Here is a 21,142-nt window from a genome sequence, read left to right as displayed (position 1 = left end):
GGCGGGGCATGTTGGGTTCTTCGCACCAATCAGCATTTTAGAATAAGAATTCAATGCGCCACCATTTGTCACACTCAGCCTATCAGATGCGAGGCTGAGGATGATTGACAGACAATCCCCGGTCATTGAAGGCGGGCTTTATCTGGGGATATTGGGCGAGCTTTACACGCCACCGAAAAATGTTTAATAAAACTTAGGCTACTTATTATAAAGGAACAGCTAGAATTGAAGACTGAATAGCATTTTAACAAACGTTTGGCACTATTCACAAATAGGGTATACAATAGGACATGAAACAGCAAATATTGACCATGGGTGGGTTGTGGGTAATAAACATTAAATTATAATATTAAGTATTACATTAAATAAACATAACAGGTTTGAAAATTTAGTCTAATTTAAGCAGTCATTTAGCAGGGGTTACATGGTTACTTAAAATTAGTTAAAATAATTTGCCAGCAATTAAAATAATGAACTAAACATCAATTCAATTAAATAAAATAGACACAAATGTAATGCACTATCTATAGACCTCTGAAGTGGGACGGGCCAAAATAGATAAACAAAAAAATAACATGGGACTCCTATGAATGAAGTGATGGGAATGTGGCAATTACATCAAGCGATCTGAGCCATGAGCTAATTTTAATGACCCAAGTCTAGATTCTTATGTAATCATTGTTATAGACAGTATAACACTGCAATATAATAGCCCTTTGTTACAGACTTAATAATACACTAAAATACCAATGGGCAGGAAACAGAAATTTACTAAAAATACTTGCATATAATACAGCTTTAAATACACTACTGTAATCCAGTGAAACAAACCTCAAAGATTGTTCTTCATAAAGTTTAATAAATATCATGAATTTTAAAATAGATTATAAAAGATAATCCATAATTCCTAACTAAAATGCTCAAAATTATTTAAAAAGAAGCACAAATTAAAGCATTGCCTGTGTTTTATTGCCACTGGAAATGTACACAAACACTCACACAACAGCTTTTCCACTTCTTTCATTTTTTTTTTTAAATGCTTCCACTTTTATTGTCAGGATATTTGTTTCATGTAAAATATTGTACAGTACAATGCATGTTCAATCAGCTGTCCACACACTTTTGTCATTAAGTTCTAAGGCCGATCTTTCACGCATAACAGCCGGTGTGACAGCAAAATGGAAGTTGCTGACCTCTCCTAACGTAAAACCGAAACATTAAATTATTAACTACTAAAATCAAGATTGTTGTATCTTTTATATCGCCTTCTACCAGTATGATCCAGCAGGGGGCACTAGAGGTTCTCATTATGCTTCAGTCAGCAGCTCCAGCACAGAGAATTCGGTCCCCAGCAATGGGCTAAAAGAGTGAGTGCTTGAGTATTCGTTATGTGTGAGTGTATGTGTGTGTGTGTAAGGGCAGACGGAGAGACAGACAGACTGACAAACGTCATTCTGTCTTTGCTGGCAGTCACATAGCAGCTTTAAGTCTTGGAGAGGCCAACGGATTTTCAAAGTGAGGGCTAAAGAGATTGGATGGTATGGTGGATCCCCACCTCCCTCCAAACCAGTCTCACTACATAGTGCAGCTGTTCAGTACCACATATTGAGAATGTTTGTTGCTTTTTTTTTGTTTTTCATGTGACGTATCACAGACTTGCAGCGAAGACTATCACCAATGGAACAAATATCTGTTTTTCATCAGCTTTTTTCATGTTTTCACATAAAGTTTATGCATAATTTTTTTTTTCTTTCTCCTTTTGTAAGCGGAGTATAATGTTGGCTGTATGATACGGTGATAGTTGTTATGTTACGTATACAGTTATTGTTCCTGTGGTGTCTCTATGGAAATGCTGCACAGCAAAGCGCCCAGTGGGGTAAGAGGGCGGTTCAGCGCAGGTCCACACCCGCCTCCCTAAGTACATTCTCCCTATTGGGCACTGTGAAGGGGGGTGGGGAGGGGGCATGGTCTGACTCAGTAGCGGTGGGTCTGGTGTGAGTACTGTGGAGGCTGCTGGGAGGTAGAGGAGTATCCCATGCTGCTTTGGGGCAATGATGTGCTTGGTCCTGGGTTCTGGTAGGCAGCATGTGGATTGGAGCGCTGGAACACAGAAGAAAAGCGACAGTCTTTGTTTTCAAATATATGCAGCAACAAGCACTCAAGACACGAATGCTTGCATGCTAATGGTTCTTCTTAGTGTTCAAAATGGAAACTCTCAGGATCTCACTGCGTGTCTGCAGTGTGGAGGAAAATGGACTGAGAGGCTATCGCAACTAAAGAGGAACAAAATGAGATGCTAGACAAAGGCATTGTGAATACAAACAACCGAGTTATTCATCACTTATATGTTGCTCTGGATAAAAGTATGTGCTAAATGAATAAATCTAAATGGAAATATGCCTAAATTGACCCTTCGCAGGGAGTTTGACTGACAGGCGATCTGACCAATCATAATCTGCCATCCGCTGAATCCGCCAATTTTTACGACAAAGCAGTCAGGAGTTAGTAGATTAACGGAGGATTTGAACTTCAAAAACGGAGTGTACTGACGTCTTTCCGCGGTTAAAACAACTTTCCTTCTTATGTTAATTCATGTTTATTTGATGCTATAAATTAACAAGGAAGAGATGATCGGTTCACGAGGAGCTTTAACTGAGGCTCTACAACGATCTGTCAGACACATTATAGAACCACAAAACGGTATTTATTGTTTAATTTTCTTTACAAAAATGACCAAATTTGAAAGTTGAGACTTTGTTTCATATCAAAAGTAACCTGGTCTGTCCTGTCTGTCAATGTCCTCTCTGCTCCGAAATGTATTTTTCACTGCATGAGAATATGGTGGGGCGTGAGAGCGGCGTGGCATGTCGGACATAGCAACAAAAGGGGGCGGGTCTTTGCGAAAGGTCAATTACAGATATCAGCTGCACATTTTTGTTTCTTATGCTCTCCTAGGCTGCATTTATTTGATCAAAAATACAGTAAAAAAACAAAACAAAAAAACACTAATATTGTGAAATATAATTACAATATAAAATATCTCTTTTGTATTTTAAATTTTTATTTTATTCCTGTGATGACAAAGCTGAATTTTCAGCATCATTACTCCAGTCTTCAGTGTCACATGATCCTTTAGAAATCATTCTAATATGCTGATTTGCTGCTGAAGAAGATTAACATTAGATGTCAATAAAACAATGTGTCACTTAACTGCATTTACCACAGGAAAGTTATCCAGTTTGTTAGTTAACTATTATAGCTTATTTACTGTTCATTATATATATTTTTTTTTAAAAACATGTAATGAAGACAAGTGTTTATAAAAACTACCTTATGTGCAACTGAGTTTTATACAAACATTTAAGGTTTCATTTGAGTAATTGTTATAGCTGAAAATAAATAGTAGCTGAATATATTTTGGGCTCTGTTGTTCATTTTAACCTCAAAATATCATTGTAATGTACCAAATGAGAGGGTCCCTGTATAGCATTAGTTGGGAGAGATATGTGTGTGTGTGTGTACTTATTAAACTGTCCTGTTTTAATAAAAAAGATAAAGGTTTTTTTTATCATGCGTTACCTGGTAATCTGAGGTCATGATCAGGCCACTTGAGGTAGTAGTGGGCGGAACCACTCTCACCTTCTTCAGAGGCGGGCCTTGTGCGTGGCTGTTGTCAGGGTTACCTGTGTGCCCCGCCCCATTGGTGTGGTTGTTCCCCTGCTGTTGCTGCTGCTGGTTTTTCTGCATGTGGGAGACAAAGAGAAAGAGAAAGAGAGTCAGGGGACATGATCAAATTCAAATGCATTTTTTAAAGAGCTGTAATAAATATTAAAATGAACACAGACACACACAAAGAGTAAAAAAACGGAAAACACACATTTCTTACTTTATCTGCCTTGTCTTCTGGCTCCTCTTCCGTCAGGAATTCCCGTTTGGGATAAGGAATCTGGCATCCAGCAAAGACACTAAACAAAAAGATTTGAAGTAATGTAAGTAGAGCCCTGTGGTTGACCTAATTTCAGTGTACATACATTAAACATATAGAAATCCTAATCAAAATGGCTCATGTCATAGACAGATGGCTGATTTTACGCTTCGCATCACTCACTCAGACGTGGGTAACGGCTCCTCCAGGAAGTACGGGTCTTGCATGGCCTGCTCAGATGTGATTCGGCGGATTGGGTCCATAGTAAGCAGCTTTTGCAGCTGAGGGAGTGCAGATGTTGAAAATGAAACAAATAAGGGTATGTTTACATGACAACGATGAACTAAAAACAACAACGTTTTTCCTTTGAGTTATTCACGTACAGACAACAACATTGTCAAAACGATCCCCGTTGACAAAAAGTTATCCGTTTTTTTTTTTTTTGTGAAACCTATGTCATTTAAACGGCCCCTAATTAAAGTATATAAAATGAACATACAGTATGAGACCTGCGATTCTTTTCACCCACTTACCAAGTGGAATGCTTTGCTGTCAGGTTTGACTTTATGTTTCTCCATATACTTTATAAGGCTGCAGTTAGTGTATCTACAGCAAGAGGGACAAACACCATCAAATCAAACACAAGTAAATGAAACACCTTATTAATAACATTTTGAAGATGAAATCAAACTAACGTATTCCTCCTGAAGTCTTTCATCAACGTGGAGTGTTCGGGCATCTTCTTAATGTCCTCCCAGTCTTTGTCTGAGAAGAAAATTAGATTACGCACAAAGATTACTGACTGAAGCATTGTTAACCATCAACTTTAACTGAACTGTAACTGCAAATATAAATATTTGAATAACAAAAATGGCAGATTTTTTACTTCTATGGATTGTTTCTGCAAGAGAAAATGATCTAGATTTGAATGAAAAGTGGATGTTGAATACCTGCAGGAAAGCCCATGACATTAAAGATCCGGTCCAGCTGATCGTGATGGTAGGGATTACTGGTCTTGATGTCCTCCTGTCGACAGTGGAAGATCGGCTCTGAGGTCAAAAGCTCAGCGAAGATACAGCCAATCGCCCATATATCTGTAAAGTAGAGAGAACGCCATCTAAAACACACTTTTTAAAATGAGCATTTGCAAGATGCTCATAAACTAGCATCTCACCGATGGCTTTGGTGTAATGTCTGGCTCCCAGCAGCAGCTCTGGTGCTCTGTACCAGAACGTAACAACTACAGGGTCCAGATCTGCTAAAGGCTTCAGTGGTGAGTTGAAGAGCCGTGCAAAACCCATATCAGCTGCATGTAAGGGAAGGAAGTTTAAAAATGCTTATGATTGTGCATCAACACATTCCGATAAACACATCTCTCTTGTCAAAAGAGGTGATGTCATACCTATCTTCACACGTCCTCTTTCAGGACCTTCTCCCATTACCAATATGTTTGCAGGTTTCTGTGGTGAAAGAGTCAAAGGTCAGAGCTGTAACACTTCCTCTCTCATTTCAGTGTGGCAAGTGATGCTGTAACCAGGGTCCAAAATTAACTTGTTTGCAAGTTTTTGGAATTATGAAAACTTACCATGCATGAATAATTCTTTATGGCCATGAAACGGTATTTTGCAATGTTTTTATTAGGGTCAAGATGTTTTCCTGCATTTTTGTGACAACCATACCAAGTTTGGGTTGTGATGTAAAAACAGATGTGATTAGGTTTGGAACCAAAAACTGGTTCTTATTCAGAACATGATCCATTTAAAAAAAAGAAAAATACTACAACTAACTGAAGTTTGGTTTCATTAAGACACCTTTTGCAATAATTGCTTTACATTTATTTAAAATTCATCATTCATTAATATGGCAACAGTGTTATTTCAGTACTATTTATATATTGTTAATAAGCATTTTTATTTTTATTTTGAACAAGCCTTTATTTTCAGTTTTCATTTTATCTTAAGTTTTAGTAAGTTTGTTATGTGCTTTTGTAATTAAAAAAAAAAATTCCAAGGGAAATTTTGGTATTTCATTTGGGCTATTTCTGAGTTAAAAAAAGGTGATATATTTCTATTTAGGTGAATCTATTTTTTTGTTTAGTTTTAGTCATTTTAGTACATCTTAAACTTATTTATTGCCAAAACAACCTTTCTAAATTTCAAGTTTTTTAAGCTTTTCATTTAATATTTAGAATTTATTTTATTTCAGTCTTTATTTTCATTATCTTAAGTTTAATTTTGCTATGTGCTTTTGTCATTTTTTTTATATTTCTATTTAGTTTTAATTTATTTTTTAGTTTTGTTTTAGTACATCTTAAACTTATTTATTGCCAAAGCAACATTTATAAATGTCAAGTGTTTTAAGCTTTTCATTGAATATTTATATTTCATTTTATTTCAGTTTTATTTCAATTGCTCCCTAAAAAAAAAAAAAAAATGTTACTTTTAGTTAATTTTGTTAAATTCCATCCTTACATTTGTTGTGACAAGGAAATATTTGTAAAAAAAAAAAATCTTACATAAATGCTGCCACATACTGGAAAAGCTTTCATGGGATTTCTAATCATCAGCCTAGTGTCAGAACATTCAACTCACACACAACTACTACTTTTAACCAAGATGACCACAAAAAGAATGATAAACTATTCAAATGAACACAGAGAACCTCACCAGGTCTCTGTGCAGGACCCAGTTGGCGTGCAAATAGTGGATGCCGTCCAGAATCTGGTAGAGCAACGACTTTACCATCCCACGGGGCAGCTGAAGAGGCTTCTTATTGGCCTTGGAGGCTCTGTGGAACTTGATGATGTGCTACAAAGACACATAGACCATCAACAAGATATGTACTGTATATAAACATTTCTCTGTGTGTGTGCAGAATGCATATGAGTGCCTGACGGTGTGTTACCCAGAGGTCATGCTCAGCGTAGTCAAAGAGAAGCCACACTTTGCGGTCTGCATGTGACAGGAAAACCTTCTGCAGTGAGATCACATTGGGGTGCTTCAGTTCACGCAGCAGCTGCAGGGAGCAAACAAGAACGAACACACACAGTCAGGCGCACATGCTGAGACAGACATCTACAGAGGCCCCACAGAAAGTAACCCAAAGTACACAAAAACACTTCAGCCTGAAGTATGCTTGTTAAAACCATAGTTTGGTCAAAAATGAAAATTCTGTCATTGTTTTTTCACCCTCATGTTGTTCCAAACCTGCATGACCAAGGAACGCAAAAGGAGAAACTTTGAATAAAGTGCTGGTCGATCTTTTCCAGGAAATAGTGAATGGGGGCTTAAAGCATCATAAAAGTGGTCCATATGACCCATGTGCAATATTTCAAATCTTATGAAAACATATGACAGCTACACATGTGCAAAAAAATATTTGTATAAAAGCTACAAATAATCTTCACCTTCAGTGGACAGTTAATAGTTGAACTCAAGAAATGGATCAGTTGCAAACAAATTATTCAGTTTTGTGAACTGGATCACCTGATTCATTGATAAGAGCAGACACAAAAGAAAGATTCGTGCATTAATCTGACAAAACTAGTTACAGTTTCAGTCAAGGAGAGATTCATTTTCAGCCTGTTTCTCACACAAAGTTGCCACATGATTTTAGTATATGATCATTTGTATGGACCACTTATATGATATTATAATCTTTTTTATTATTTTAGAACTTGACAGCCCTTGTTCTCATTCACTTTCATTATATTGAAACCGTCGGGTTTAAAACAACATGAGAGTGAATCAATAATGACAGTTTTAATTTGAAAAGTGAATTGTCCTTTACTGCATTCTAACAGCGAAAAAATACTCTAAAGAGCACTTATAGTGCACTTACAAATTCATAGAGCTATTCACAGTTTAACACTCTAAAATATTCACATGCTGCAAATGTATTTGTAGGAACTTATTCCACCTAGATGGCATGTGCCATAGCTACTTGAAGATCCTCTTGACAGGAACACATTTAAAGCTTGATGTACTTACTGCTATCTCTCTGCAGGCAGACATAGAGATCCCTGTGCCTTCAATCTGCTTCAGAGCATAATCTTTATCATCCTTCCTGCAAATAGACATATCAGCAACCGCAATTACTCTTCAGTCCATTACATTTCCCTAAATCTTTACCTACAGATCATATTAAAGCCCCATTTAGAGAAAAAAGAATCCACTGGGAAAGACCACGCAGAAGTTAGCAAGATTTGAACTCTTTCAATATTAGCACACCCTTGTAAAGTCAAAAGTCTCCTGGTGAGACATAGAAGGTAATAGAAGGGGGGAAAAAAGCCTATAAAATCTCACAACGCCCTGTCCAGTTTCTGGAGAACAAATTAGCTGTAAACCAGTCATAAACAACCAGCTTCTATGGTGAACAAAAAACATTTTTGAACACTTTGGACCTTCAAGTGAGCCTCTGGCCGCCAGGCAGTCTGGACTTTAATAGCCCAGCTTTGGGTGTCTGACGCGTCTCACTTAAACACCGGCACTTCAGAACCAACTCAACTCATCAGATCCATTCTTCCTCTGCCAAGATAGTTCGCAACTGGTGTGAACAAAATATGGTTGTGCTTAGCACTACATCAAATCTCTTGTGATAGCACTAAATGCAATAAAAAATGTTATGAAAATTGGGAGGAATGCTATTTCATATGCCTCAATATCACCAGCGATGCCCTTCAGACATTGTGTTATTCTCAGTCAAGTTTTCCCAGCAAAAAACACCAGTAAAAGTAAATGTAGAATAGTCTTTTTTTTTTCATTTCAATCAAGTCTTTTTTTTCATTCCCTGACGTTGCAGCTCTGATTTCTAACCAGTAAATGCAAAACTCTTTAAATCGTGGATTTATTATTTCGTTCCAAGAGTAAACCATGGTTTCAATTCAACTGGAATTAGAAATTTAGTTCCATATGAACTAGTAGTTATAAAAAATAGTTTTATTTTTCCTTAATTGTTTTCTGTTTGAATTTTTCTAGATTCTGTTGTAATAGTTTAAATGCTAATAATCAAAAAGGATATACCTAAATCAACAGAATTTATAAATTTAAATTTGACCAATTTAATCATTTTTATGGCCTTGCCTTGCCTAATACAAATTTATTACAAAAAAAGTGGTAATCAAATAAATGCATACAATTATAACAATTTAATTCATATTTTAAAATGTAATCATATTAAATTTGAAAGATTCCTTTAATTTTTTTGGCAAACAAAGCACTGCACATCAGAGGTTTACTGTTCAAATTCAAACATGGGCAAAACATTGTGTGATATTCTTTAAAACAAATGATTTTATAAACTGTATTAGTTTGAGAAGTACATTCTACTGTACAACAATAATATATTTCTCATATTGTCATAGTTTGTTCAAGACAAGTTAAACCAAATTCTTATTTTGGCCGGTTATAGTGTAGACCTTTGAGTATCTGAAGATAGTTGTATCAAATGAAATGGTGAAATGACACTCAGAGCAGCTCAGGAGATGAAGTTCATGCGTTCATGTCCTGAAAACACTACAAGAGTCACATCATGTACTTCAGTATAGCAGACGAAATTCAGACAGATGCAGAAGAGTCTTTATAGTGGTTTAATATCCACAGAGACTAATCCATATCTCGATTTGATTAAGTTCACATCACTGATTTATTCATCTAAATTCTGCGACATTCCACGTTATGCAGTAAAATTCCATTTTTATTACTGGCATTTTTCGCATCATGAAAATTATAGGAATTAAATAAAGACTAGCACGGGTGTGGTGCAGTCTATTAGAAAGCATGATGAGTTACTTGACAAATTTATGAAAACAAAACTAATATCTAATCTTAGAAAGGTTACACTTGTCATACTGTTATTTTCAGCTCTTTGATCATTGTGTTTGAACTTTGAAGAGAATCATTTGTCTTGCTTTGGATGAAGAGCACAGACCAATCTCTGTGTTTTTGTCCCAGGTGTGAGCAAGTTTTGCAGAATCTATTCCTATCAGCAAGTTAGCAAAAACATTGAGAGCAAAAGAATTTAAACACCCTTTTCCCCCCGAAACAGACCTCCGGTCTCCCATTCTCCGCCTATATTCTATGCCTATCCTCTTCTGTAAGCATGAATAAATGCAATTAATTTATACATTTAAGTCTTATTTTACAGGATAAGAGGTGCTTTGTTATATACACTGGCCTTTTTGCCTTGGAAGGGCTTTGTTGGCACAAACCAATATGAAGAAAGGCTTGTCAAGGCTGAAACAACCTTTTATAATCCTCGACATCTGCTTTATTAAACTGTTAAAAACACCAAAGTCACTGACGCAACCAGTGCAAATGCAGAAATAATTAAATAGAGCAGCAAAAGAGTAGTAGAAACCCTGCAGACACCTGAAAGTGATAAGAAAAATGTCCAGTGAACCCTGATCTCCATAATAATATCTCAAAAGTGACGCCAATAACATCAGCAATGGATTCAGGTGTTGACATGAAATTGAAAGACATCTTTACACAGCTGAGGTGACAAATTACATCACAAGTATGAGGAAGGCTGGATACTCACTCTGTATGCGATTACTTCCGCAAAGGAACGATGGCAGAAAAAAATATGTTATGAAATTGCTTTAAATAAAACATCATGAATATAGAAAAACGATATTCTAAATTAAATATGAAACTATTCATTAGAATTCTCTGCCATGACAGAGGAAACAAGCTATGATGCTGCATTTTATTCACATAGAATGTAAAGCAGAATCTGAGGCTCTTTTGATAGAGCCAGAGCTGAATGGTTTAGAGCTGATTTTATGCAACATTGTGTCTTTTGGATCAGCTGTGTAAACATGCCTTTAGCAAAGTGTAGTTTTTATAGGAGGTAAATATAATTTTCCTCATCACGAAGAAAAAGAGCAACACATGCTATTGTAAATCGAAATCTGCATCAAATGCACCTGTGCCCATCATAACTGCATAAGCACGTCAATCACAACAACACTCCTGCCTGCTGACGTACATTCACAATCCCCTCGAAATAAGCCTCCGCTGAAACGGTGAGCTGTGAATATCAAACTCCCTTTGAAGACAAGAGAGCTGTCTCTCTAAAACATGGGGCCGAGTGCGGATAACACGGTCTGTTTTGGTTTCTGAGAGCAGAACGCGACGGGAGCGCAGGCCTCATATCGCTGCACAAGTCCATCCTGCAAACTCACCCATCTTTCCTCTTTGCTTTGTACACATGGCCATATGTCCCCCGTCCAACTTTACATCCCTCGTACTCAAAGAGATCCTCGACTCGTTCTCTCTCCCCGGTGAGCTTCACTTTGAAGTCATAGTCCATTTTCACCGTTATTCCGGAGATCCGGGATGTGGCTTCCCTTTAAAGCGCCGCTGGGGAGGCAACTTACTTCAAGCCCCGTTTAGACAATTAGTTGCCTTCCCTCGCGTCGCTTTCAGCTCAACTAAAGAGTCCACATCTACCTCGCGCGATTAAGGGGAGCTGAAACGACGTATCAACCACGCGTGCTTTTGATCTGAGGAAAACTGCAGAGTGTTATTGGACTACCAGTCGCTTTCTTTGATATTTCTGTGCAACTGCGCCGCTCAGCCGGTATCTCACCCGGGAGAGTTGAGCGTCCACGTACGGCAATGTCGCAAAACGTCGTGAATGTCGCTACCAACCAACCAGACAGACAGCGAGGGCTTTGTGGCGCACCACGTGGATTTTAACTCTTTGCTAAAGAACGCCTTTGTTTTTCTGTTTTTCATGCGTACACATTAGAATTTAGATAAAATACATAGATGAATGTTAATTTACAATATATAATTAACAACACTTATACAAAGTATATCTGGTTAAATTATACAAACAATAAAAATTAGATAGAGTATTAAATAGAGTATAATAACACAAATATTATTTTAACTATTTATTAATTGAATGACATTTTGCATTTACATTAATATAAAACACTACACTATTAAGTTATTTTGTATGGTATATTTGCTGTTGTTCAGATAGATAAATATGTCAAAGATTATAAACAATGTTTATATTGTTTACATAATATGTGTGTGTATGTATTATATATATATATATATATATATATATATATATATATGCTGTATGTGTGTATATACAGTATACACACACGTATATAATATATATATATATAAATACAAATATATATATACACATATATGTATTATATATGTATAATAACAACTTTACAGGGGGTTAATCAATATACTGTATATTGCATTAATTATAATTTTAGAGAATATTTTTGGGACATTCCTTTTTTCAGGTGCTTTAAGGATTGAAAAAAAAATTGGTAAACAAATGTTATTAATATAGTTATTATTATAGTATTATGATTGTATTACTGTGGGAACTGGTTTTGCGCACATGGTAGTTGTCCGGGCAGTTGTTTGTGTAGCTCCGTTGGTCCCATCTTGGCTACATTGTAATCAGAGCGGAGAGGAAAGAGAACTCGTCCATATTACAGCTGCTGTTTCAGGTACTTACACATCTATTACTAGCTTCGTTTTTTTATTTTGTTCTCATTCTGGACAGTGTTACTATATGACATATTTTGTTACATTCTTGCGTCATTGACATTTTTCCTTATGTTGTCAAAATAATGATCTAAACCTTTCATTGGCCCACAGTTAGCCTGTCAGCAATCTGTCGACACCATCAAAGGTGTTGCGCATTTAAAATGACAGCTCGCTCTGCCGCATGACTTGCGTTTGCCCGACGATGGTGACAGTTTAATGACAAATTTCAGATATGAATTTCACCCTGTGTAGAGTGCTAGCCTACGCTTTTTATTGTCTCTGGGATAGGTTGCTAGCTGACATGGAGCCCGACTTTTTCTTTGTCATGTCCCTCCTCTGAGCGTTGCTGAGTGGGCAGTCTGGCTGTCAGTCATCGCTTCTCGGACGCTGATTGGTTGCGAGGCTGACAGCGTCAGTTTTGGTGCTTGGCTTGTTCTGCGGTGTTGTCTGTGGCCTACTGTATTATTACAGAGCAGCAAGATTGTTTGAAATGACTGGGATGTTATTTATATGAATTGATTTGACACTGTTGTCAACGTCACGTGGCCCTCGGTGTGTTTTCAACATGTGTCAGAGCTGTTTTGCTTCCACATGAAGGATTTACGGATTGCCTTTTTGAGGCGTTCATTTTGTCGTGCTGACTCTTAATGGTGGCTGTTTTAGACAGAGAAGTTTATGTCTCAGGTTCTCTTTATATAAATCTAGCGATATTTTGAAAGTACATTTTCTTGCTGTTTCAGTATCATGGATTTTTATATGGAGCTAGCTTCTACATTATTATTGACCATGATTTCATTAGGGTAAATTGATAATTAGCAGGGTCTATAATGATGCATTTATATTGCTGTCTTTGTATTTTTATTGAAGATGAGTAGTTGACGCAAGACACTTTAAGGGAATATGTCTATCTATATTCATAATACTATTCTATATCAAAATCATCATTTTGCTAATTTGCTTATTTGTTTAGAATTATTATGCATGGATCTTAAATGGATTTATATTGAGACACTACATGGCATTGTACTCTTAAAAAATTAATTAATCAAATGTGATTAAAATGGAAACACTTAAAATAAATGGTGATCAGTTAAAGGACCAACGATTTTACACATTCCCTTATAAACATAGATATTAATGTTAATAATAAAGTCCATGGACAGGTTATGCATAATCTACTTTATATTAGGTTGACATTTATGAAATGTAAACTACACCGTGGAACTGAACAGAGATAAAGCCATAACCAGGCAGAATAAGTATCTATTTAAGAGTAATTGTGATTCCTTTTTTTTGTCTTTGCCATATCTGTGAGCAGCGGTTTCTGTGGTGATGGACCCTCCCGGCGGCCGAGACGAACGTCATCGTCAAGCGGAGCGGCTTCGGCGGGAGGAGGCATACTATCACTTCATTAATGAACTGAGTGAGGAGGAGTACAGACTAATGAGAGACAGCAATCTTCTGGGAACACCTGGTAAGAACACACCAAATCCGACCGTATGAAAGATTCACACCTTGTTTATGGCACATAGTCCAATAAACATGTCTTATATTCAGTAAATTGTCTTTGTTGCATTGTTATATTTAGATTATTAATTTTTATTTACTTTCTTATCGAAGTTTCTTACCCTTACACTGAAAAATAAAATTCAAAGCATGAGGAAATTCCTAAACTTAGCCTTTTACTCAAATGAACAATAGATATGGAACTTACATTAGGTGTGTCTTTGATTACAGGTGAAGTCACAGCAGAAGAGCTGAGGCAACGTCTGGATGGTGCGAAGGAGCGAGTGTCATCTCAGCCACACCCTGAACCCCGCCCACAGAGCAGTGAGGCCGAGGGCAGTAGCGGTGAGGACGCGGAGGAATGCTTTTGAATTCTGTTGCTAAGCTGCACTAATTATTTTAATTTGAATAATCAGCTTGTTTTGTATAAAAGAAATGCCCCACAGGCAGAGTCACAATGCAATTACAAAACCATTCAGGATGCATCTGCATTTTTATTTTTTAGCAACAGTGTAGGGCACAAATCTTTAGGTTGTGAAGATATATAGCATTATGCAGCCATACTAAAACATCTGATCTAACCCATCAATAGAAATAGAATGAAGCTGGCATAAATGTAATGTCAGACAGAGTTAACATAAACTTTGTGAGTCCACGATTGTGATTCTTTTGTAAATCTACATTACCGTTAAAAGTTTGTGGTCGGTAAGTTTTTTTTCTTTTAATTCTTTTTTTTTGCCCTCCAAGGCTGCATTTGTTTTGATCAAAAATACAGTTTAAACAGTTATATTGTAAAATATTATTACAATTTACAAGAACTGTTTTCTATTTTACAATGTATTTTATTCCTGATGGCAATGCTGAATCTGCCATTACTTCATTCTTCAGTGTCACATGATCATTCAGAAATCATTCTAACATGCTGATTTGATGCTCAAGAAACATTTATTATTATTAAGTTTTACTGCTTAATATTTTTATGGAAACTGATTTTTTTCCAGGATTCTTTGATGAATAGAATATTATTTATTTGAACTAAAACATTTATTTATTAATGTCTTTACTGTCACTTTTAAACAATTTCATGCATCCTTGCCAAACAAACGTATCAATTTATAAAAATAAAAAAACTTGGCTGTAAACATTTTGCAACACTTATTTGTAATGTTTTGTCCTCTGAATGCTTTTTAATAATCACAATTAAAATGTAGATTTTTTTTTAAATTGATTCAGAATTGTGATACATCTGTGAATTTTAAAATATCAAGGAATCAAATTATGTTTTGCAAGTAAAAACAAACCGAATTAATGTGAAATGTTTTATTAATTACCCTTGTATTCATTAATATTGATATGACATTTATAATATAATCTTTCTTTTCCAGGTCCAGTCGAGCCAGGTGCTGAGACGTCTAATGGAGACTCTCTGCTAGAGTGGTTGAACACATTTCGGCGGACAGGAAATGCCACACGTAGTGGGCAGAGTGGAAACCAAACTTGGCGCGCCGTCAGCCGCACCAACCCCAACAGCGGCGAGTTCCGCTTCAGTCTTGAGATCAACATCAACCACGAGCAACCCGAGCCTGGAGAACACAGCGACACCCCTGACCCGACTGAACTCCCAATGCCTCCGCCGCCTCCCCCTCCTCCTCCTCCTCCCCCTCCCCCCCCAGTGTCATCTGCCTCTGCACCCACGACCCCTTACAACCCCTCAAGGTCTGCACCTTACTCACTTCAACACCCCACGCCATACTCTACGGCCAGGCCCACCCTGGGAAGGAGGGCTGCGGTGCGCCGTACTCGCAGTAGCACGGCTCCGCCTGTAACGCCGCCTCTGACCTCACAGGCTCCTCCCACAGTTTTGAGGAGGAACTTGCCGCCTTTGCCAAGCTCTCCTCCTCCACAGGCTCCACTCGCTTTTCAGTCACAAGAGCAGGATGGTAGTGCCGTAAGGGGTCAAATACAGGTCACAACCTCCTCGGTTAACACAGAGGAGGGGCAGAATGGAAATGAAGGCCCGGACTGCCCCACCGCTCTGCCTCAGACCGGCCCCCAGGTGGCGCCAGCTGCCCGTGAGACACGAAACAGCAGGACTCGTTCACGTGGCCGCATGCGCCGGGCGGCGGGAGCAGGTGGGGCTTTGTCTCGCTCTTCGAGACGTAGCCGGTCCCCCCTGGACAGAAACCCAGCCTCCAGTGTTAGCCCTACCCATAGCAGCACCGCTGCCCCAGTGGAGTCCACTGGAAGTACGGCTGTAGCTATGGAGATGGGCGAGGCCGCCACAGAGCCGGCTGCTCCTACGGATCCTCCGGAGGCAGGTGAGGAAGAGGGGGAGACTCCTGTGTCAGGCGCTGGAGGTGTGCGTCGCCACCCCACAATCATGCTGGACCTCCAGGTTCGGCGCATCAGGCCAGGTGAGAACCGGGACAGAGACAGCATTGCCAGCCGCACTCGCTCTCGTGCTCGGGCCGCTGAGAACACGGTCACCTTCGAGAGCGACAGCGGCGGCTTCCGTCGTACCATCTCGCGCTCGGAGCGCGCGGGAATCCGCACTTATGTCAGCACTATACGCATCCCGCTACGCCGCATTTCTGAAACGGGCCTCGGCGAGCCCAGCTCCATGGCGCTGCGATCTATCCTGCGTCAGATCATGACCGGCTTCGGTGAGCTTAGCTCCCTCATGGAGACGGAGGCGGACTCAGAAACTGCGGCACCCAACCAGGACTCCGCTCCTGTTGCCGGAGCCCAGCCATACCGCGTCGGTAGCGCAGAGGGCGGTGCGGCCCACGGCGGAGTGGAATCGGCACAAGAAGGTTTAGTGGAGGGTGAGGAGGAAGGACAAGTGCGGGTGAGCAGGACTGGGCCAGAGGGACGACCTAGCAGCAGGGACACTAACAACCTGGTGGAAAACGGCACATTGCCCATCCTTAGGCTGGCGCACTTTTTCCTTCTCAATGAAGACGAAGACGAGGAGCACCCACGGGGTCTCACCAAAGAACAGATCGACAATTTGGTCACACGCACTTACGGTCAGGTCAACATGGAGGGCGAGCAGGGTCGCGCTTGCAGCGTCTGCATCAACGAGTACGCTCAGGGCAACAAGCTGCGCCGCTTGCCTTGTGCCCACGAGTTCCACATCCACTGCATCGATCGCTGGCTATCCGAAAACAACACCTGTCCCATCTGCAGGCAGCCTATTCTGTCCAGCCATCAGGAATGATGTTAGGTTGTAGCTATCAATCAACGGACTGAACGAGTGACTTTTCTTTCACCTTCGGTGGAACCTGTACATAATGCTTCAATGTTTTCATTCTCTGAGATCCATTTTATTCAAGCTAAAGGTAGAACCAAAAGCAGAAAAAGACTATAATGCAGAGATTTAACAAAGCTTTATTTTTTTAGACTCCTTTTGTTTTCATTTCTTCCTCTTCTTCCATTCTCCATTTGCTTTGTGGACATATTAACAGACGGCGTGACTAACTCAAACGGAGTTAGGAATATTAGCTTCAGCTACAGGTGCATTCACGTTTACCAATGTTCAGCAAATTTTCATGGGCGAAATCCAATTTCGTGAGGGTGAAACTAAAAGATTGCTTATCGGATGTCTCAACCGATTCAACTTGGTCACGCATTTACTATGTTGACCAACAGAAAGCTGCTTGGTTTGAAAGTGACTTCTGTGTGAGTGGTGCTTCACACATCTCTACACTATTTACAATGGACATTTTTTTGCCCATGAAATTTCGCTACATGTGACTGCACTATAATTCTGTTTCACAAATTTTAAGTTTTGCGGCTTCAAAAAATGGATAAACCTCTTTAAGGACATGTAAATATATGAATGTCTGTGTTTTCGGTTTTAACAGTAAGACATATTGTAGAAAGAACCATATGCTGTTTCATTAGCATTTTCAAAAGGAACCTTTACTTTTAAGCGCTTGCTGAGAAATCCACCGGTTTTGAAGCTCTATGAGTCCTCCATGTAAATGCTCCCTAATGTTGGGCAGTGTACTTTTAAATGCGTTTTCAATCAAAGCAGGTTTTTAGTGTGATTTATTTTTTATTATTATTTTTTGTTGATGGGGTCGAGAAGAATAGTTATGGGATGTGAATGATGCATCTGGTCATAGATGAATTTGTCACTGAAATTCCAATAGCTGCATCTGCATCTTTATATTACGGGAAATGGCAATGAGCATCTCCATAAACACTACAGAACACAATTTTTTAAGCGTGGTCATTATTTTCCCAATGGACTGAATATGCTTTGAGTGTCATTACATTTCTAATGAGAACAAGCCATTTGCATTTGAACAACAGTTTTGGAGAGCCGATCAGATTATATGATATTGTATGAGCTAGTAAGTGCATGCTTGATTTGTACCCGAGTGTAAACCCTGTCAACGCCCTGCACATAGTTCACAATATTTAAATGAAAAGCTGAAATTGATTATCACTTGAAAGCACTTGTCAGCCGCTGCACTGTAAGGCAGTACATTCGAGCCTGTCATAGCCCAGACTTCTTCCAGGGTGATTCAATGGTACAAGGAGGCAATGAAAGATATTGAATAGTGGTTCAATATTATATTATACCTGTGTTTTTGTTGGTTTCCTACTTTCACCCTCACGTTTAGCTATTTCTATAGTTCTTATCATCACATGCTCCGTATCGCAGACACGTTGTGCCCTGTTTACCTTCCCTCAGTATTTAAGCATACAATGGTTTCACTTATGGCCTTGTCTGAAAGCCCTGTTTGCTCTGAGTCACCATTTTGTACCCTTCATGCAGTGTTGCTCGTTCCCCATGTGAGGCAGAGCGTGAAGTAGGACTTCTGAATGAAAGATCATGAATGTAGTGGTATCTTGCGTCTTTCCAAGGTACACTTTTCCTCAATGTACAATAGATGTCTGCTTATGTTTCAGGATCTCGATTAAAACAATGACAGAATCTGTTATTCGACACCTGTCCTCGATGTTATTGTTTTCTTGTATACTAAAATATCCCTTTATTTTGTCTGTATGTTGTGAGGATGTGTGTTATAAGAAGAGTGAATTGTAAGTATGTGTGTAGCAAATGTGTGTGTATATTGCTGAATGGAACAGAATGGTTTTTGAGCTGATGTGTAGCTGCGAGTGGGGGATCTTTGGCCATGAAGTTTAGATATTTAATGATGAAAAATGGACATCATTGCGCTATGACTATGTATTATGTTATAATGTGATGCTGAAACAGAAGAATATGTATTCTGTTACTATGTAATAAAATAAAACACATTGATTTTTTTCTTCTCTGCTCCCTAACAATGTAATGATAGACATGCTTTGTTTTAAACAGTATAGTTCCACCCAAAAGTTTGGGGTCACAAAGGTTTTTTGTTTTTTAAGTAATATTTTTATTCAGCAAAGATGATTTCAATTGATCAAAAGTGACAGCAAAGACTTTAATAATGTTACGAAAGATTTCTATTTCAAATTAATGCTGTTATTTTGAACTTTCTACTGAAATATGTCACTGTTTCCACAAAAATATTAATCAGCACCTGGTCTGCAACAGTCTCATTCAATTACTAATTTATTTAAATTGTCATGTTAAAATAAAATGTTTACATTTATATTAATATTCAACTTTAGAGTATTTTATCTGGTTTACTTTACTGATGAAAATCAGCTTTGCTTTAACAGGAATGAATTCAATTTTGAATTATATTAAATAGAAAAACTAAAATTGAAACCTACAACAGTTTTGTTTTTACTTTTTTCATCAAATAAAAGCAGCCTTGGTGAGCATGAGACTTTTGAATGGTAGTGTATATAAATAGATTTTAAGGCAGAAATATATATTAAAACATACATAATTAAATATGAATCCATAAGGCCACCTTTAAGCATGCGGTGCCAATGCCATAGGTAAAAATGGCTAATTATTAAATCAGGGTATAAAGTAAACCAAATAAAATACTCTAAAGTTGAATATTAATATAAAGATAATTTACATATTAGTAGTTGAATGAGACTGTTGAAGACCAGAACATATAAGGGCCCATTGGACAGCTTAAAGTGTCCAGGCGGGATCTGATGACGGATCGCGCGCGGATTCGCCTGTGCATTTGCGACGGATCAGCAGGATGGCAGGAGCGCGTGCCCGGCACAGTGCGCGCGGCTGAGGGTGACCCATCATCAGGAACTATGTTACTTCCATCAAACACCGCATCCATGCGCCTCTGTCCCGCATACCCCCGCTGAGGCGTGAGTATGCGTATGCCATCGTCTCGCTCCCGCTGCTGGAAGCTCCACACATGCGTGCGTGCAGAATGTATTTCAACAGACGGTCGAAGAAGATCCACAGCGAGGGAGGTAAGCATAATCTGCTGACATGGGCGACGTATATTGGAACTGTTGTTTACGCGTGTGTTTTCTTCGGTGCTATGTTGTTGTAGCCTAAATTGGATATTCGGATGTTACTTTGTGGGTAAATTATTCGATACTGTACACTTTATATACACTATTAATTATATATTAGAAAAGGAAGGTCATGTTGTGATCGTGCAGCATCAGTTATCTTCCACCTGTCCCGGTTGGTGAAGCTCTCTTGCAGGTGACCTGTCATTTTCGCTGTGTAAACAGATGGGTTAACGTTACCAGGGTGATGTTCTGTTTCCTACCAGTTGGCGGAGGTGATGACTAGGGTCAACTGTTCTAATGAGATAAACTGTGAAGGGGTTACAATTAATCTTATCCAGATCTGCATAGACCTTTGAGAGAGAAACTCCCGTATTAGTGGTTATTTAGCTCATCACGTGACTGTTTAAAGTGCTCTAACTTTGTAAGCTCATAGACAGGTCTACCTCACCTGTTGAGGTCATGTGTGCCCGAGTAAAGTAGGCCTATTTAACTATTAATTACTTTACATTTAAGTAAAATATTATTTATATTAGATATTGACATATAGCAGGTACAGACTGTATAGTTATAAGGTTTATCTTTAAATATTATATATATTATTTGAAGTATTCTGACACTAGCCATTTTTAGTCATTCAATTTCATTACAAATCTTCAAATAAATAAAAACATTTCTTTTAATTATGCACTGTAAAAAAATCAACCACTAAAAATAAAAAAATCAGCCAACAAAATCACTAAGATCCCTTTGAATTGATATCATTAATATTGAGTTT

At 38.4% G+C, this 21,142-nt stretch overlaps 3 protein-coding genes across 6 annotated transcripts in view; 2 read left to right on the top strand and 1 right to left on the bottom strand.

Moving 5' to 3' along the window:
- Positions 1 to 1,007: 1,007 nt before the first annotated feature.
- On the bottom strand, positions 1,008 to 11,558 carry cdk8 (cyclin dependent kinase 8). Of its 2 annotated transcripts, none has more exons than XM_056248918.1 (13): positions 11,112 to 11,558; positions 7,915 to 7,990; positions 6,830 to 6,940; positions 6,592 to 6,732; positions 5,328 to 5,385; positions 5,100 to 5,231; positions 4,876 to 5,019; positions 4,621 to 4,690; positions 4,459 to 4,531; positions 4,109 to 4,206; positions 3,887 to 3,965; positions 3,580 to 3,741; positions 1,008 to 2,100 (listed from the first exon to the last, which is right to left on the bottom strand). In XM_056248918.1, exons 1-13 carry the CDS (start codon positions 11,237 to 11,239, stop codon positions 1,975 to 1,977), a joined length of 1,398 nt encoding a protein of 465 aa, XP_056104893.1. In that variant the 5' UTR covers positions 11,240 to 11,558; the 3' UTR covers positions 1,008 to 1,974. The 2 variants fall into 2 exon arrangements, with proteins under 2 accessions (XP_056104893.1, XP_056104892.1); XM_056248917.1 differs by having other exon boundaries at positions 3,878 to 3,965; positions 11,112 to 11,557.
- Positions 11,559 to 12,291: 733 nt separating this feature from the next.
- On the top strand, positions 12,292 to 19,248 carry rnf6 (ring finger protein (C3H2C3 type) 6). Its single transcript, XM_056248916.1, has 4 exons — positions 12,292 to 12,419; positions 13,778 to 13,933; positions 14,197 to 14,310; positions 15,351 to 19,248. Exons 1-4 carry the CDS (start codon positions 12,308 to 12,310, stop codon positions 17,183 to 17,185), a joined length of 2,217 nt encoding a protein of 738 aa, XP_056104891.1. The 5' UTR covers positions 12,292 to 12,307; the 3' UTR covers positions 17,186 to 19,248.
- Positions 19,249 to 20,192: 944 nt separating this feature from the next.
- atp8a2 (ATPase phospholipid transporting 8A2) overlaps positions 20,193 to 21,142 on the top strand; it is a 57,491-nt gene continuing 56,541 nt past the window's right edge. Inside the window, exon 1 of one of the 3 annotated variants that reach the window (XM_056248906.1) lies at positions 20,193 to 20,319. In XM_056248906.1, the coding sequence (XP_056104881.1) occupies positions 20,262 to 20,319 (58 nt within the window). In that variant the 5' untranslated portion in view covers positions 20,193 to 20,261. The remainder of the gene's footprint in view (positions 20,320 to 21,142) is intronic. The other 2 variants (XM_056248908.1, XM_056248905.1) reach the window with 2 other exon arrangements.

The sequence above is a fragment of the Rhinichthys klamathensis genome, unplaced genomic scaffold, assembly GCF_029890125.1.
Source record: "Rhinichthys klamathensis goyatoka isolate OS25496 unplaced genomic scaffold, OSU_Roscu_1.1 h1tg000059l_1, whole genome shotgun sequence".
NCBI classification, from domain to species: domain Eukaryota; kingdom Metazoa; phylum Chordata; class Actinopteri; order Cypriniformes; family Leuciscidae; genus Rhinichthys; species Rhinichthys klamathensis.
This window is presented reverse-complemented; position numbering and strand designations above follow the sequence as displayed.

What these genes read in the sequence shown, in the direction of transcription:
- rnf6 (XM_056248916.1), top strand. Translation starts at nt 12,308, where the DNA reads ATGGTAGTTGTCCGGGCAGTTGTTTGTGTAGCTCCGTTGGTCCCATCT. An exon ending in TATTACAGCTGCTGTTTCAG is followed by an intron (nt 12,420 to 13,777) that starts GTACTTACACAT and finishes ATCTGTGAGCAG; the next exon opens with CGGTTTCTGTGGTGATGGAC. An exon ending in CAATCTTCTGGGAACACCTG is followed by an intron (nt 13,934 to 14,196) that starts GTAAGAACACAC and finishes CTTTGATTACAG; the next exon opens with GTGAAGTCACAGCAGAAGAG.
- cdk8 (XM_056248917.1), bottom strand. Translation starts at nt 11,239, where the DNA reads ATGGACTATGACTTCAAAGTGAAGCTCACCGGGGAGAGAGAACGAGTC. An exon ending in ACATTACACCAAAGCCATCG is followed by an intron (nt 5,020 to 5,099) that starts GTGAGATGCTAG and finishes TCTACTTTACAG; the next exon opens with ATATATGGGCGATTGGCTGT. An exon ending in TCATGACCTCAGATTACCAG is followed by an intron (nt 2,101 to 3,579) that starts GTAACGCATGAT and finishes TCTGTGTTCCAG; the next exon opens with CGCTCCAATCCACATGCTGC.